Source organism: Lathamus discolor, chromosome 14 (assembly GCF_037157495.1).
Source record: "Lathamus discolor isolate bLatDis1 chromosome 14, bLatDis1.hap1, whole genome shotgun sequence".
Taxonomy (NCBI): Eukaryota; Metazoa; Chordata; class Aves; order Psittaciformes; family Psittacidae; genus Lathamus; species Lathamus discolor.
In genome coordinates, this window is record NC_088897.1 from 3,483,218 (window position 1) to 3,499,005 (window position 15,788).

A 15,788-nucleotide genomic window follows, 5' to 3' on the forward strand; every position below is an offset into this window, starting at 1 on the left:
TCTCCAAACCCACGGTAGCCTGCTCTCCCGACAGCTTCCGGAGAAGGCCTGCGTTGTCCCTGGTCTGTCTTTTATTCGCTACATACCTATAGAATCCCATCCTGTTATCCTTAACATCCCTAGCCAAGTTTAATTCTAACTGGGCCTTAGCTTTCCTAACCTGGTCCCTAGCTTCCCGGACAACATCCCTGCATTCTTCCCAGGCCGCCTGACCTTGCTTCCACCTTTTATAAGCCTCTTTTTCCCTTTGAATTTTCCTCAGCAGCTCCTTGTCCATCCAAGGAGGTCTCCTGGCCCTCTTGCTGCACTTCCTTCTAGTTGGGATGCAACGCTCCTGCGCTGGCAGTAGGTGATCCTAGAATACCAACCAACAGTTCTCATTAGCTCTGCCTTTTAAATTTCTAAAGCCCTCTGCTGCATCAGTCCATTGCAAAGAGAGAGGGGTTTCTTTTAACAGCTCATATAGTGGTCTTACCAGAGCACCATAACCATGCATCCAAAGTCTGCATCACCCAGTCCTTCCCCGGAACGTCCAGAGCTCCTTGATGTTCGACGGTCGTGGAGTTTGACAAATGGCTTCTTTTCTAGCAGTTCCAGGTACTCTGTGTTCTCCTGTTATTTCATACCCTGGGTAGGACACTGGGGTTTGGGTTACTTGTGCCTTTTGTCTGGATACCCAATAACCATTCAGTCCCAGAAAATTCAATAATCCCACCATTCACTGGACACATTCTTCCTTTGTTTCTGTGGCAATTAACAGGTCATCCACATATTGTAACAGAGTCCCCGTCTGAGTGGGTGGTTTCCATGATCCTAGTGCCAGTGCTAACTGACTTTGAAAACTCCTGGGACTGTTTTTAAACCTTTGAGGTAATACTGTCCAAGTTAATCGGGTTTTTATATAATTTATTTTGGGGTTTTTTTCCCCTTTTTTAGCAGAAAATACTTTGTTTAAATAAGTTAAATAGAATAAGCTTTCCCATTGAAGAAGGCTGCCTTCCAAGTGCTCTCCTGCGTACCCAGGTCTGGGGAAGCACCAGGGGCATCAGGGGTGGCAGTGGGGAAGGATCAGTTCTTCAGGCTCTGGAAGTGCTGCACCTGTGCCTGCACCCAGCCCGCCCGGGGGTCTGTGCACAGCTCCTTCTTGGTGACCATGCTGCCAGGACAAGTCCCACGTTAGAGTGCTTGGCCGGGGCAGCGGGCTGCCTGCAATAGGTCCCCAGGCATGTCCCCATCCCTCTGCCCCAGCCATCGCCCCCTTAGCCCCCAGTGGTACTCACATCACTCCCGGCTGGCTGCAGCTGCTGCTGGTGATATAGGCAGAGGTGATGAGGCGCCGCGGGATGGGGCGCTGGTGGTAGGTGAAGCAGCACGTGGTGGGGACAGCATCTGTGAGGGCAGAGACGGAGAGCCCTGGTGAGACCCCAGGCACAGGGGTTCCCGGGGGATTTGCTGTCTCCCCTCTTGTGTCCTGTTCCCTCGGTGCCAGCATTGGCCTCCTGGTCCCAGGCCTCCCCCTGCTGATGGGGATGGAGCTCTCAGTCTGCCCCGGCAGCTCCTATGGAGCAATGGCACAGTGAGCCCCAGGGAGGATGCAGTGCTGCCGGACTCACCGAGATGGGCCTCAGGTGGGGCGCGGGCGGGCACGAGGAGGAGAGCGACCAGAGCAGCTGCGGAGACCTTCATGGTGCTGTGGAGCTGAGGGATCTGCGTGCAGGGCTGGAGCTGGGCTCTGCAGGGCTCTGCACAATGCTCGGCCCTGTGGCCATGCCCTGCTTTTATCCCCGGCCGCAGGGCCGGCGCAGGTTTTCAAGGAGAGAAAAAGAGTCCATGCTAGCAGGGAAATCCTGTCAGAGCACGCGGATTTGCTGAGCTGCAGAAGGAAGCCGCAGAGAGGGAAGCGCTGGCCATGGGGCTGCAACTTTCAGATTCTCTTTGGGTGCCCCAAACCCCCCAGCACCAACGCTGCCACTGCCGCAAGGATCCCCCAGCAGCCATGAGCCAGGCTGGGGCACAAAGCTCCATGGCCAGAGCCCCAGTGGCAGTCCCAAGCAGGCAGCAAGCTCCAGGCAGGGATTTGCTTTGCAGCATCGCTGTGCTGGGGGGCTGAGGAGCTGCTCTGTGGATGGACACCGCCAGGCTCTGCTGCTATTGCTGGCAGAAAACCACTGCCAGGAGAAAGCTCCCACCTTAGCCCCAGTTTTGGCACAAACAGCCCTTCTCACCCTGCTCCCCTGCTCACAGCAGGGATACAGAGTTAGTTTCAGACCCGACACCCAGGCTGGGGAGATCAGTAATAAGCCGTAATAAGCAGTGGGTCTGGCCCCCACCTGGGCACACTGTCCCCACCACAGTGGGGTGGACAGCGGCATCCATGAGGAATGGCTCTCGGAGATCCGAGAGGAGCACGGAGGAAGGGGAGGGGGGCAGAAAACAAAAGTGACGCGCAGTGCAATTCTTCATCCACTGGTGTCAAGGAGGCTGCCCAGCAGGATGCCGAGACGAAATTCCTGCAGACCGCCTTCACCCTGTGTGAAGCTGGCAGGGCCAGGGGCTTCTCGCAGTGCCTGCAGGAGTTCTACCACCAATTGCAGGTGGTAGAGACTGTTATAAAGATTTCGTCTTAGCCGTGATCTGATTCTATTATTTTATTACAACTGATTACTATCGAGAGGCAATAAGCAATCAGCGCTGGGTGCGCCGGGGAGTCTCCGCCACACCAGAGACGCACACCGGGGTCTTTGGGGTCTAGTCTCTTACACTTCTTGGCCCGGGGTCTCAGCCAATCCCTTCTTCTGTACCTGGATGCCGACGTGGCCCCTTTCCATTATTCTGTTCTCGTTGCTGGGGCCATTCTCCGGTGAAGACCTTGCTGACCGTCTTGGTAGTACATTAACGGGGAGATGTCTTTCCCATGCAATTAACCACCATCTTAGCCCCGTAAATTCCATTCGCTCTCTGGTTACTTATCCTGTAACGGGATGTACGTATCTCTTAGTTACATAGCCCCCTTAAAGCATTCAAGCAGTTAATCAAAGCACTCTTTAAGCAACAGAGGGGTTCCCAGCAGTTCACCAAAGCACCCTTAGGAAACAAAGCGGTTGAGTAAGAGGGATTATTCCTTGGTTTCTCCTCTCTCATCAGTGTATGGCCAGGAACATTCACCATAACCATGAACATTCCTGTACATCCCCCACAAGGTACAACGGTCACGTAGGCGATGGCGGCGCGCGCGGCGCTGTGCGTGCCCGGGGCGGCGCTCTCCCTGTACGCGCTCCATGTGGAGCGGGCGCGCGCGCAGGGCCCCGGGTACTGCGCACGCTGGGACCTGGCCGAGGCGGTGTCGTGCACGCGCGTGATCGCGTCCCGGTGGGGGCATGGCCTGGGGCTGGTGGAGCCACTGCTGGGCCGGGACAGCGCCGCCAGCGTCCCCAGTGGGGCCGTGGGGGTCGTGTTCTGCCTCCTGCAAGGGGTTCTGGGGCCCGTGCGTGGCCGCGGGGCCTCTGCGGTGCTGCTGGCGTCGGCGCTGGCGTCGCTGTGGCTGGCGGCCATCTTGGCCTTCGCCCTGCACGACCTCTGCCCCGTCTGCCTCAGCACCTACGGCCTCAACCTGCTCCTGCTGCGCCTCAACCTGCGCCGCTGGCGCCAGCGCCCCCAAACCCACTGAATTCAGCCCAAAACGGGGCCAGCAATCACAGCAACGGGGGAAAAAGAATTATTTTGAAGCCTTGGGTGGGATGGTTTAGTGTGAGGTGTCCCTGCCTATGGCGGGGGGGTTGGAACTGGATGATCTTGAGGTCCTTTCCAGCCCTAACTATTCCGTGATTCTATGATTCTATGATTATTAATCGAGCCCTTAAGCAGGTGTTGATAGGGGATACACAAAACAAAGAAGGGGGAGATGTGGGGAGGGAAGGCCATCAGACTTGCATGAAAAAGAGTGTCCAGCCCCGGGCACACAGGAGAGCACTTGGACTGCAGCCTTCTTCAATGGGAAAGCTTATTGCTGCTAAAAAAGGGGGGGGAAATACCCAAAATAAATTATGTTATAAATTGAGACCACAACGGATCATAATCCAATTAAAATTTTATTAATTGTAGCAAGTAGAATATGAGCAAAGACAGCGCTGGACGACAGGGGAGTCTGCGCTCCGCCAACTGCCGTGTTAAGTATTTCAAACAGCCCCTTTTTATACATCTTTACTTCGTTGTTCATGAAATAGTGGAAGTACTCTGCGCATGCTTCAGTTGTTGTTAGGGGGTAGTTTCCTGCCTCCTGGTGAGAAGTCTTCCTCCTTTGATCCTTCATCCATATGTCTTTGCAGGGAGTTGTTAGTCTTATCTCTGCCAGTTCCTGGGACATCTTGCGGCTATCTTATCTTGGCCAGCTGTGTTTTATCTCTGTCAGTTCCTTTACATTTGGCTTAACATATATCTTAATAAACAATACACTAGTCTATAGTTTCTCACATGGAACATCTTACAGCTATCTTTAGGCAACATCTGCTATGTTTGCATAAGCGATAAGCGATTGCGGTTGGCGACTGTTAGTCTATGTAAGCTGTGTCCGGTGACTGTTTGAGTAAGCAATTTCATACTTTTTATTGCCTAACCTTTACATTGGGCTTAACATAAATCTTAATAAACAATATCCTAATTCATAGTTTCTTACAATCCCCCCTTTTTCTTTTATCCTATTATTGTTTATTAGATGCTGCTTTCATTTTCAGAATTGTAAGCCAACCTTGTTCCACACTCCCAACATTTATCATAACACTCACAAGGTAATTCCTTACAATCACAGGTATATTTTTTTACGTGGCATGACACATTCACAACAATCTTCATCCTCATCCATAGATACACTCTTATATTTTACCCCAGATCTCGTAGTTAAAATAAGCAGTTTTGCTATGTCAAACCGTTCTCTAATAAAGTGTAAAATATAGCGTAATATACAAGGCCCAAATATAAGTCCCAAAACCAACATAATAAGCGGTCCTGCTAAAGCAGACAACAAAGTGGTTAGCCAAGGTGAAATATTAAACCAATTTTCATACCATGACCTGCCCGCCTCACAATCTTTCTTACGTTGATCTAACCTTTCCCGGAGTTCTACATAAAGGTTGTACAGGGAATTCAGGTTGTCCCGTCCCAGTGAAAGTGGTTATCACTTTGGAAGTTTCCCAGGATATTAATTCCCACTTTAATGGTTCATGCGGGTTTCCATTTGCTTGGGTTATTATCAATAACAAAACTAACGGTATACCAGAAAAAAGGGTGTCTGTCAATTTTGCCAATTTAAGTATATTTTTACCAGTCCTGGGGAAGTTCGGCCATTGCTGGCTTTGCATCCCATTGTTCTGGTTCTTTTCTCCACAGTTTATTCCTCCTCTGCCTCGCCCGTCGACTCGGTTGCTTCGAGCCACGGGGTGTACCATCTTCTCGGCAGCAAGGGAATTCTTCAGGAGAACAGCTGTTTCGGGCTTTCTGCCTGTCTACATAGGCTTCCCACTTTGCAGCCTTAACTAATGGGGCAAAGCAAGATACAGTTAGTACTTCCCTTCTACGCTTTATAATCAAAATTTCGGCTATAAAGGGGACTGGTTCATTGGAGTGGTAACAATAATATTGAGGGTTTATTCCGTTGGCAAAAATCTCCCACCACTCATGGGATTCCCAAATAATTTCTTGGTTTAGACTCTAATTGTTTTAATTTCCACTCAGTGAGAGTTCTTTGATTTTCCAACACTGTGTGCAAACTCCTATTGGAGGGCATCCACATTCACAGTGTGTCCACCATTTATCCTGACATACCTTACACCTAAAACAAGCAAATGGATAACAATTGCAATTCAAATTATTACACCTAATTCGTATATCTAGAGTACATACATTATTTACATCAGCATATCTTCTATATTCACTCTTGTGTGGTTGCATAAGTTTAGCAATTTCCTTCAACACACTTTGTACGTTTCCATATATAATAGAAAAGAGGAGAAATACTTATAGCAAATATAAACAGCAATACACACTTTATACCAAAAGATAATGCGGCAAAATAATTAAATAAAGTCTCTATCATTACGTTATCTTTTCAGGATTTTCTTGGTGTCCCCTGGAGTACTGATTACTTTCCAGTGGGGTCTCGTCACTGGGCCTTTAATGCGACTGGCTCCAATATTTTCTGGCCATTAAACAAATAATGTCCCAAATATTTCACTTTTTCCTCCACAAATTGTAACTTTTCTTGTGATACCCGTAGGCCCTTTTGTGCAAGAAAGTTTAGAAATCGAATGCTTTCTTTTCTTACATCCTCCTTATTATTCCCTGCTATGAGCAGATCATCTACATACTGTAACAGCACGTTCCCCGTTTGTACCTGGTATTCTTTTAGGAGCTCTTCCAGGTATGTTTGTAGCCCATATCCCTGGGAATACCTGATCCAATATATCTTCAATCTGACTTCTCCCTCGACATGATTAGTGATCAAAATTAAGCTTTTAACATCTCTATATACTGTTGGTCCTTTACTTTTAAAGTGATCTCGCCTCCTTTGAAAGTAATGGTTGCTCCCAAGTGTTCTAACAAATCTCTCCCCAAAAGAGCTTTTGCGGAGTTAGGCATATACAAAAACTTACGGATGCCCCATTGTTTTCCCAATTGTTATTTTAGTAGTTTACAAAAATAAGCCTTTTCACCTTGGCCAGTCGCCCCTTTTATCATCATATAATCATCCCCAAAGGTATTAAAGCTTTGTTTAAAACTGAATACATTGCACCTGTATCAACCAAAAATTCCATTATAACCAGTGTTTCTGCTAGGGAAGATTCCTCCCCTGGTCCCGTCAGCCTAGTTCCAATTCAGTCACCCGAGCCACCCCATGGCACTCCCACTAGGGTAGTCTCACTCCCAGCGTCCAAACTCCTCATAGCACTCACACCGATCCGGTTCCACAGAAGAGGAGGTTACTCCCCCACTTCTGTCCGACATTCGTCCTCCACCAGTTTTAAAGCAACCAGCGCAGCCGTGGCTGTAGCACGACCCAGCTTTTTCTTTTCTACCTATTTCCAATTCCTATACACTCTCCATGCTCAAACACGGGAACTGCGGCAGCTTCCCTCCTTTCCCCTTTGGTTTTCCCTTTTTTATTTATTTATTTATTATTTTTCACAGGTGCTCACCCTGCTCTGCAGGGGCTACAGATGCCTGCCTCTGCAACAGCACTTCTGGTTTAACCCCTTCTTAACCCTGAATGTGAATGTGCTGCTTGTTGCCAGTGACAGCAATTTCCTCCTCCTTATCAATACCTGATAGGACAGAGGCAGAGGGTGCTCCTCTCGGAGGTACCTGTGGTATATAATTTTCTTGATGACTGTCCCAATATCACAGGCTGAACAACATCTCTCCAGCTTAGCTTTCTGTTTTTCCCTGTCCTTTTCCAAAACGAAAATTAGGGATCTGGCAGAGTTATATTAATTTCACATTCTGTCTGCCACTCCAGGTGCTTTCTTAAAGCGAAACATATCTGCGTGCATTACTTCATTGCATTTTCTTGGCCACCTCAAAACCAACATAAATTGTAAAAAAATGCATTAGAATTCAGAGTTCCATTTTTAGGCCATTTTTCCTGATTTTCCAAAGTTTATAAAGGCCACCATTGATTACAATATTTTACCAATGTTTTCTTGTTTACCGAGCCCCCAGAAGAACCTCCCAGTTCTTTCCAATGTGCCAAAATGTAACCCAATGGGCTTTTCTTCACAATTCCCTTGTTTTGACCGGCTCCCATTTCAAACAATCTCTTACAAATCTCTATAGCTTCTCTTTCCCAGTGCTCTGCAAATGCACTTAAAATATGAGAGCACCTACACACAAGTTTTATGATATTCTCAGGGGATTCAGTAAGATAGTATCTCTGGGTTCTGCAGATCAACTCCCCTGTCGTTAGAACATAGTTTCAGTTCCAGCAAAATTTACACTGCCCTAGTATCCACAACAGGTTCCACTGTTCAAAACTTATTATGCACTCATATGTCAGGTTACGAAGGTTTTCCTGATATCCCCCGTTGATTGTCCCAAAAAGAGAGACATTAATTGTTGTATTCTCATTTTATTTGTTTTTTTTTTCCTTTGTAACCACATCTTCTCAAATTTTCTTTGATACCTTTTATAAACCCTTTCTCAGTTTTCCATTCTAACTTCCCGGAAGTCCGCCAGGATTTTGTGGTTTTTCTCCACAAAGTAATCTTTCATTTCTGGTCACCGATTAGATAATTATAATTTTCTACCTGGCAGTGTTTTGTAAGACACCCCGAGCAGTATCTGCCCCACCGGTGTCCTGAGTCCACGTGAAATGCCACCCGTCACATACAGTTACACTCCTACAAGGCACATACTCTCACAGGGCATATAGGAAATTCCCTTGCCCTTGTATTTCGTAAAGTTATCCACTGCGGGAGGGGTAGTCGGACCTTCCCCCGCTTTCTGAGCTGCTTGATGGTTATACACAGACAAGACACAGGACAGAAAAACATAAACGCTTCGTCCGTCTCCGGCCGCTCCCCTCGCGGAGACACGGAACCGCGGATTAGGACTCCACACTCGCTTCGTAGCTACGCTACGTCTCAGTCACACAGAAACACATGGGATCCCACACACTCACGCTATGGTTCCGCTTGCCCTTCTCCTGCTTCCTACACGGTCATTAGCAGGTCCGCCCTGGCTCCCAAAACTTGGGATGCAGCGAAAACCCGGGCTCGCCCGATCCGCGTCCAGGATCGCTTGCAGCCGCGCTATCGGTCGACGAGCCCCCAGCTTGCAAGCCCTGCCTGCCAAGGGGAACTCCGCTGTGCGCCAGACGTCTCTGCACGCCTTACCAGCAGCCCCGGCCACGCGTACGCCCTACAGGCCCCCCAAAGTACCTGAATTCCAAGCACACCGCCTCTCCGCAGCCGGCGCAGGTCGCTGTCTGTCCCCGCAGTGAGCGGATGAGAAGCGGAGCTCCTCCAGGCAAGCGGCCTGGGGTGGGGCTTAGGATATCCGCTCCTCACCCGATCCTGCAGCCGAACAGAGGCCTCCTGGCTGGCTCGCCAAATTGATACGCGGATTGACTCCACAACTCGTTAAAGTTGTAAAGTAGGTATGCTTTATTCAGCGCTGAGGTGCATGGGGATCGTTCCTCCAAAGTATGCACACCCAGGGTCGTTTTTCCTTTACATTTATTCCCTTACGCCTATACATATTTAGTATCTGTCCCCGCTTCATATTATACCTTCTTTTTCTTTTGTTTAGTTTTTTTTTAATCTCATTCAGCGGGTAAAGTCTAGCTCCCGGTCTTTTTAGCCACACTTCCGCATATTGACTCTCCTCAAGGTTAAGGGGTTTTTTATTATTAACCCAGAGGTTTAATTGCTGTCTTACCCAATCTTCTTCTGACCCATAGATTGGCCAAAAAACATTTTTAAAAATCTTCTTCCCTCCCCACATCTTAGTACAATATTCTATCATTTTTTGCTTATCTTTCCCTAAGGTTCCAGGGAGACATCTCCAATTGTCTAAGATATATGCCAGAGGGGTATTCTTAGGTACAATGGGTACCCATCCCATGGGAGTCGAAGGCTTGCTGCCCTTCGCCCCCATCTTCTGGAACATCTCCGAACACGCACTCGCTCGCTCCCCCTTGTTCCTGGCCCAATCCCTCGCGGGAGATGGGAACCGCAGTACTTAAGGGTCCACACTCGCTTGGTTCAGTATATCGAACCTCTCATTCGTTATATTCCAGGAAACCCAATCCCGCCCGAACGGTAAACCCGCGAACAATCTCTGCCGTGAACAATTTCACTCTGCAGTCCTCCGCCGCGAACTATTTCGCTCTGCGGAAAGTTTCGCAATATACTTACGCGTCCTGCGTCTTCGTCCGGACTCCCGTGCACAGAATTTTTATGGGATTTTACCGGTTCCTTCTTTGCTCATATTCTAGCATTTAGGTTCGTCGGTAAGGATGAGGTAAGCTGTTGGTCGCGGGGCCGCGAAACGCCGCGGGGCGCCTCCCCGGAGGACCAAAGCCCACCGTTCCTTATCCGAGTCACGGCACCAGAAATTGTTATAAATTGAGACCACAACGGATCATAATCCAATTGGAATTTTATTAATTATAGCAAGTAGAATATGAGCAAAGACAGCGCTGGACGACAGGGGAGTCTGCGCTCCGCCAACTGCCGTGCTGAGCAGTTCAAACAGTCCCTTTTTATACATCTTTACTTCCGTGTTCATGAAGTAGTGGAGGTACTCTGCGCATGCTTCAGCTGTTGTTAGGGGGTCGTTTTCTGCCTCCTGATGGTCGTTGAGGCCGAAGCGAGAAGTCTTCCTCTTTTGTCCCATTGTTGACCCCTCTACTCCTATGTCCTTTGTTCGTCTTATCTCTGCCATTTCCTGGAACATCTTACAGCTATCTTTAGGCAACATCTGCTATGTTTGCATAAGCGATAAGCGATTGCGGTTGGCGACTCTTAGGCCATCTCTTCATGCAGGCTTGATGAAGCACTGGAGATGATCACGTTGGTATTTAGCTTGTCACTGGCTATTAGCACTAGCCCGCCATTTATAAATCTGCACAGGAGATGCTGAGTGACGGCCTCAGAGGGTATTTGGCAATCCCGTATTTCTTTGTTTTCAGGCTAAAGGTCCCGCGTTACGGAAACTTGATCTCAGCTGATGTACGAGCTTGGTGCTGGGAAGGCCGTTTCCTTAAAAGTCTTTTTCTGCAGCTCTCTGGTGGCGGGAACTTGATGCTATTGACCAACAAACAGCTGCATGTGCTTGCGTTTCTTGTCCCGTTTGTAGGTGAGCAAGAGCATACGGTGAGCGTCAAAATAAACACCAGTATGGAGAGCCGGTGGGTTCTTGCCCGTGTCAACAGGAGCGTAACTCGCTGCGCGGCTGTTTGCTGACCACTTAACTGACATTTCCAAAGGGACATGTCCGGGCAGCAGCAGGCTGCTCTTGCTCCGTTGCTGTGGTTACAGCCCGGCAACAGTTGCCAGGGCGCAGGGAGCTCAGCTCCGTGTTGTGGTTACAGCCCTGCGACAACTATGACCACATAGGTCGCAAGGCTCCATTGGCTTGGCCACAGCTCCGTGAGCGTTGCAGCGGGCAGTAGAGCTGCAGTGGCTGCTACGTACGCAGTGGGGCTGGAGAGCCAAGGCAGCAGGAGCAGCATCATGCTGGGCCAGAAGCCAAACCTCAGCAAGCGTATCCGTGAGATGCGGGCCAGCATAGCCCTGCAAGGTGCTGCCCCGTTGGCTTTGCATTATGGACTGGGCCAAGTCGGGGGCTTTTGGTCCCCGCATCGTCCTGCACGGTACCAACAGCTCCTCAATGTCCTGCAGGGCTAGCGAGGACGTTTTACTCCAAGCCAGAGGAAGAAAGGTTCAATGAGAACCGGGAGCTGCTGCCCCAGCTGCGAGAGGCGGTGCAGGAGGATACCCGTGTCCTGGGCCGTGTGCGGAAGGTACCAGCAGGTCCCATTTGCTGCCTCCGTGACTGTGGCTCTGCCGGAGCTGCAGAGCCAGCTTCTCCACTGGTCCTCTCCGGGAGCAGGAAGTGCAGGGCAGCAGGAGGCTGGGACCGTCCCCAGCCTGGCACTGATGTGCTCTCTGCCCTTCTTTGCCCACAGCATGAGCTCACCCTCTCTGAGGCTTGCGCAGCGGAGCAGCCCTTGGGCATTGCTTTGGCCAGTAAGACGGTGGAGGTAATAGCAGAGTCCAGCGGGTGCAGGCTGCTCGCAGCGGGCTGGGGTTCAGGGGATGCTCAGAAGGACCGGTTGTAGGGAACAGGAACCTGGTGCCAGCCCCAGGACAGCCCCACAGGGCTGGTGCAGTGAGACACGGGGTGTCCATGAGTGGTCCCGTGGAACCCTTTGCACTGCAGGACCCATCAGTGTCTCCGTTAGCTCCCTGAGCGGGACCTTTGCCGCAGCAGAGCTCCTGTCCCGCCAAGGGAGCGAGCAGGTGCCAGCATCACCAGCTCTGCCTTGGCAAAGAGTTGTGCGGGCAGGACCCCTTCTCCCGTGGGTGCCCAGCGAGCCCTGCCTCCAGCCTGGCAAATGCTCACATCCCACGCAGGTGGCCCAGGAGAAGCTGCGGGCCGAAATCTATGGCCGGGTGAACACGTGCAACATGCTGCTGTACCAGGTGAAGCAGCGGAGCCGGGCCAAGGAGCAGCTGCAGAGGCGGCTGCAGCAGCTGCAGGATGTGCGGATGGACGAGAAGCAGCACCAGGCACAGGTCCCAGGGCCCCTTGCTGGGGTGGCAGCACCCGTGGGGGGGTTCAGTCAAGCCTGCAGCCCTGGGTGGGCGCCGGTCTCAGCACATGGGCTCACCCCTTGTCCCCAACCATCTCTGCCCCAGGTGGTTCGGACGCTGGAGAGCAGCATTGAGAAGACGCAGACAAAAGTCCACGCTGGGCAGAAGGTGACTGCCCTGTACGTGGCGGTGCGGGATGCCCTGAGGAAGGTGAGCTCATCCTCACTGCGCCGTGCTCTCAGCCGCTCCCCCTGCAAAGGCCCTGAAGTGCCCAAGGGGCTGTGCTGGTGGGACACCCTCCTGCAGGAGCTCCTCCTGCTCCCCCCCATCTTCTGTCCCAGCACAGGGCACCCCTGGGACTCAGTGGGCTGTGGCTCCCTGTGTCCCAGGAGCTGGCCCACCTGCCTCTGCACCTGGACGTGCTGAGTGAGACGGCCGAGCTGCAGCACGGGGAGGTGGAAGACATGGAGCTCAGGGCCTCGCATGGTCTCAGAGCTGCTCGTGTAGCCAAGGTGAGACGGTCCAGCGCACCTCAGGGTGCTTTCCTGCCCTGCAGAGCCCACAGGTGGCACCAGGTGCCCAGGCTGCTGAGTCTTCCTTCGAGGAAAAGCAAGACTGAGCTTGGCCTCCCCACAGCACCCTCCCGTGTGTGGCTCTCGGGCCAGGCTGCCCTGCGCTGGGGACAGCTGCCTGAAGCACTGGCCGTGGGGAAGGTGGCATTCTCCATTCTCTAGCTGTCCTTGCTCAGTTTCCTTCCGGGGCTGTTTACTCGGGGTAGGGGGGGGCATTTTTGGTGCTGGCCGTGCCCATGTTAGAAGCCCACAGAGGTCCATTGTAGCTTTGGGAGCCACTTCTTTTCTGCTCTGCTCTGCTCTGCTCTGCTCCAGGAGCACAAGGCCAGGATGGAAGCCCAGTTCCGTGCCGAGAGAGAGCTCAGGGCCCGCACCCTGGCTGCTCGGAAAGAGCGCGTAGACAGACGCTGGCTCAAGGAAGCAGAAGAAAGGCTTCTGAAAGCGGTGAGCTGGGGGGACCTGGCCCAGGCAGGGTTGCAGGCACAGGGCGGGCATCGGTGCCCAGCCTCCCGTGGGCGAGGGGCTGCAGGGCCAGCTCCCCCAGGGTGCCAGCAGCTCAGCGGTGACGATGAACATCCTTGCAGCAAACCAGGCATGACGTCGCCAGGGACTTGCTGAGCCTGCCCGAGCAGGACCCGCTGGTGGGTGAGTGCCTGTCAGGGTGCAGGGGGGGGATGCGGGCGCAGCCGCAGGCATCCTTCCCTGCCACAACCTTTCCACCCCAGCTGCCAAACCGGAGGCCACCAAGTCCCGGCTGGAGCGTGACGCCTGGCTGACGGAGAAGATGGAGAAGGCCAAGGCTGCGGTGCAGTGCTCCTGCCTCTGGGTGAGCTGAAAACCCATCTCTGGTAGAAGCTGGGGCTGCTCCAGCCCCAGGGAGCTGAGCCTTGTCTGCTCACCTTGGTCCATTGCAGGGTTATCTGCCCTCCTCTGTCCCCAGAGCCCCCCAGGGCCCCTCTTGTGCAGGCAGGGACGGAACTGCTGTGCTCCACGACACGAACTTGCAGCGGTTCCTGTGGTTCCTGGGGCAGAAACCTCCCCAGGACCGCGGCCCAGATCCTGTACCCTGCAGGAGTGGCCTGGGCTGAGTCCATGTGCTCTCCCCCGGCCAGGACGTCCCCGGCAGGCTCCTGGCACAGCAGAAGTCCCTGGCGGCACTCGAACAGTACCTCAGAGGGCGCCAGGAGAAGCAGCAGGAGCTGAAGAAGGCACTGAAGGAGCTGGAGATGCAGCGGGATGAGCTGAAGTTTCGCCAGCCCGCAGACACAAGCAGGTGCTGCTGGGCTCCGGACAGCCATGCCAAAGGGGCCACCAGCCCTGGGGGCAGGGGGGCATGTGCATGGCAGGTGTCCCAACAGGGCACCCCTTCCTTTGTCACCCTGCGGCTGCCCACCCCTCCCTCACTGGGAGGGTTTCTGAGCAGAGTGCTGCCCCAGCTCTGGCGCTGGCAGACCACCCAACGAGGAGCCTTGCTCCTTGCCTGGCACGGGAAGTGGGCCCAGCAGCAGCACGGGGTTGAGCTGCAGGCAGCACCTCTGCTCTGCGCTTGGGGCAGGGGAGAACGTGGGCAGCAGCTTTTGCAAGAGCTCTGGGGCGTCTGCAGCCCTGTGCACTTGGATGGATGTGACCGTGCTTGGCTCCAGGGGGCTGGAGGAGGAGCTGAGGACGAGGCTGCAGTGGGAGGAGGCTCGGCTGGCAGAGAGGCGAGCGCAGCTGCTGAGGAGCCAGGAGACGCTGCTGGACTTTGCAAACGGACTCGACAGCCTCTGGGGCCGTCTGCGGGGCATCACCGTGCCTGGCCAGGTACCCGCACAGGGCCGGGCTGAGCACAGCCCAGGCTCTGCTCGCTGCTGCAACGGCTCCGTGTGGTGACGCTCGGTGCAGCAGCCATCACCCCGAGGGGCTCGCTTTCCCCACCGAGGCTGTTCTCTCTCTGACTCCAGGAGCATTCTATCAAGGCCGTGGGAGCGCACGAGAAGCTCCAGCAGTGTGAGCAGAAGCTGCAGTACCTGGTGCAGCGGGTGGCTCACCTGCCCCCCTGCAGCCACAGCGAGGACGATGAGGTGCCCGGGGGCTCCATCCCTGCTGCGCTCTCTGGGGACCCACACAGGCTTTCCCGGGTGGCCCAGCCCAAGCCATCCTCCCAGCTGGAGGATGGAGGTGCTCGAGGGAGGAGCCACGGAGCAGCTCAGGCCCCGGTGGCCCTGGGCTCTGTGGGCTGTTCCCTACCAGGGGCACATGGAGCTTGGGCACCCCTTTGGCTGGAACACCCGCCTCCCCTTCAGCTGTGAACACAGCGTCTCTTTCACAGACTTTTGTGAAGGTCAGGCAGCTGCTGGAGAAAACCCTCCTGAACGAGCCGCAGAACCAGAAGGTTTCCTTGGAGGACGTGTGCATGAGGGTCCAAGGTAGGAAAGGGGACACATCCCACAGCAACTGCCCCAGGCATTTCTGGGCGTCCTTGCCCACCTCCCAGTGTCCCAGCAGAGCCCAACCCAGGAGCTGCTCCGGGCGCTGGGGCTGACCTCGGCTGTCTCCAGGGCTTTGAGCATGGGGCTGGTTTTATGTGTGGATGTGGGAGAGCGAAGGCAGGCGGTGGGCTGGGGAGCGCAGAACCACCGCAGGAGCAAGGAGGGATGCTGTGGGGCAAGCGGGGAGACCCTCGTCGTCTTCAAAATCACTGGGCAGCAGATGCCAGCCGCCCTCCAAACTGTGCCGGCTCCTCCTGGGGACACAGGCACAGCAGAGGCAGCCCCGCAGTCCCTCCCCAGCCCGCTCCTCTGCGCTCTCTCCTGCAGACGATTCTGATTTTGGGGACAACCAGAGCAGCCTTGTCCTCAGCAGAGAAGACATCAAGAAGCAAGGGCTGCGGCTGATCGAGAGCAAGAAGAAAAGCAAGAGGAAGTAG

At 53.4% G+C, this 15,788-nt stretch overlaps 3 protein-coding genes across 3 annotated transcripts; 2 read left to right on the forward strand and 1 right to left on the reverse strand.

Annotated features, from left to right (window-relative positions):
- Positions 1 to 1,068: 1,068 nt before the first annotated feature.
- Positions 1,069 to 1,780, reverse strand: LOC136021978 (C-C motif chemokine 3-like). The gene is made up of 3 exons (XM_065694748.1): positions 1,614 to 1,780; positions 1,281 to 1,389; positions 1,069 to 1,156 (listed from the first exon to the last, which is right to left on the reverse strand). Exons 1-3 carry the CDS (start codon positions 1,684 to 1,686, stop codon positions 1,069 to 1,071), a joined length of 270 nt encoding a protein of 89 aa, XP_065550820.1. The 5' UTR covers positions 1,687 to 1,780.
- Positions 1,781 to 3,216: 1,436 nt separating this feature from the next.
- On the forward strand, positions 3,217 to 3,700 carry LOC136021953 (vitamin K epoxide reductase complex subunit 1-like). The gene has a single exon (XM_065694684.1). It carries the CDS (start codon positions 3,221 to 3,223, stop codon positions 3,665 to 3,667), a length of 447 nt encoding a protein of 148 aa, XP_065550756.1. The 5' UTR covers positions 3,217 to 3,220; the 3' UTR covers positions 3,668 to 3,700.
- A 7,525-nt stretch (positions 3,701 to 11,225) lies between these two features.
- On the forward strand, positions 11,226 to 15,788 carry LOC136022114 (coiled-coil domain-containing protein 183-like). The gene is made up of 16 exons (XM_065695046.1): positions 11,226 to 11,292; positions 11,394 to 11,515; positions 11,681 to 11,741; positions 11,935 to 12,014; positions 12,129 to 12,323; positions 12,414 to 12,518; positions 12,698 to 12,820; positions 13,196 to 13,324; positions 13,465 to 13,525; positions 13,606 to 13,706; positions 13,795 to 13,941; positions 13,993 to 14,153; positions 14,524 to 14,683; positions 14,824 to 15,093; positions 15,192 to 15,288; positions 15,679 to 15,788. Exons 1-16 carry the CDS (start codon positions 11,226 to 11,228, stop codon positions 15,786 to 15,788), a joined length of 1,989 nt encoding a protein of 662 aa, XP_065551118.1.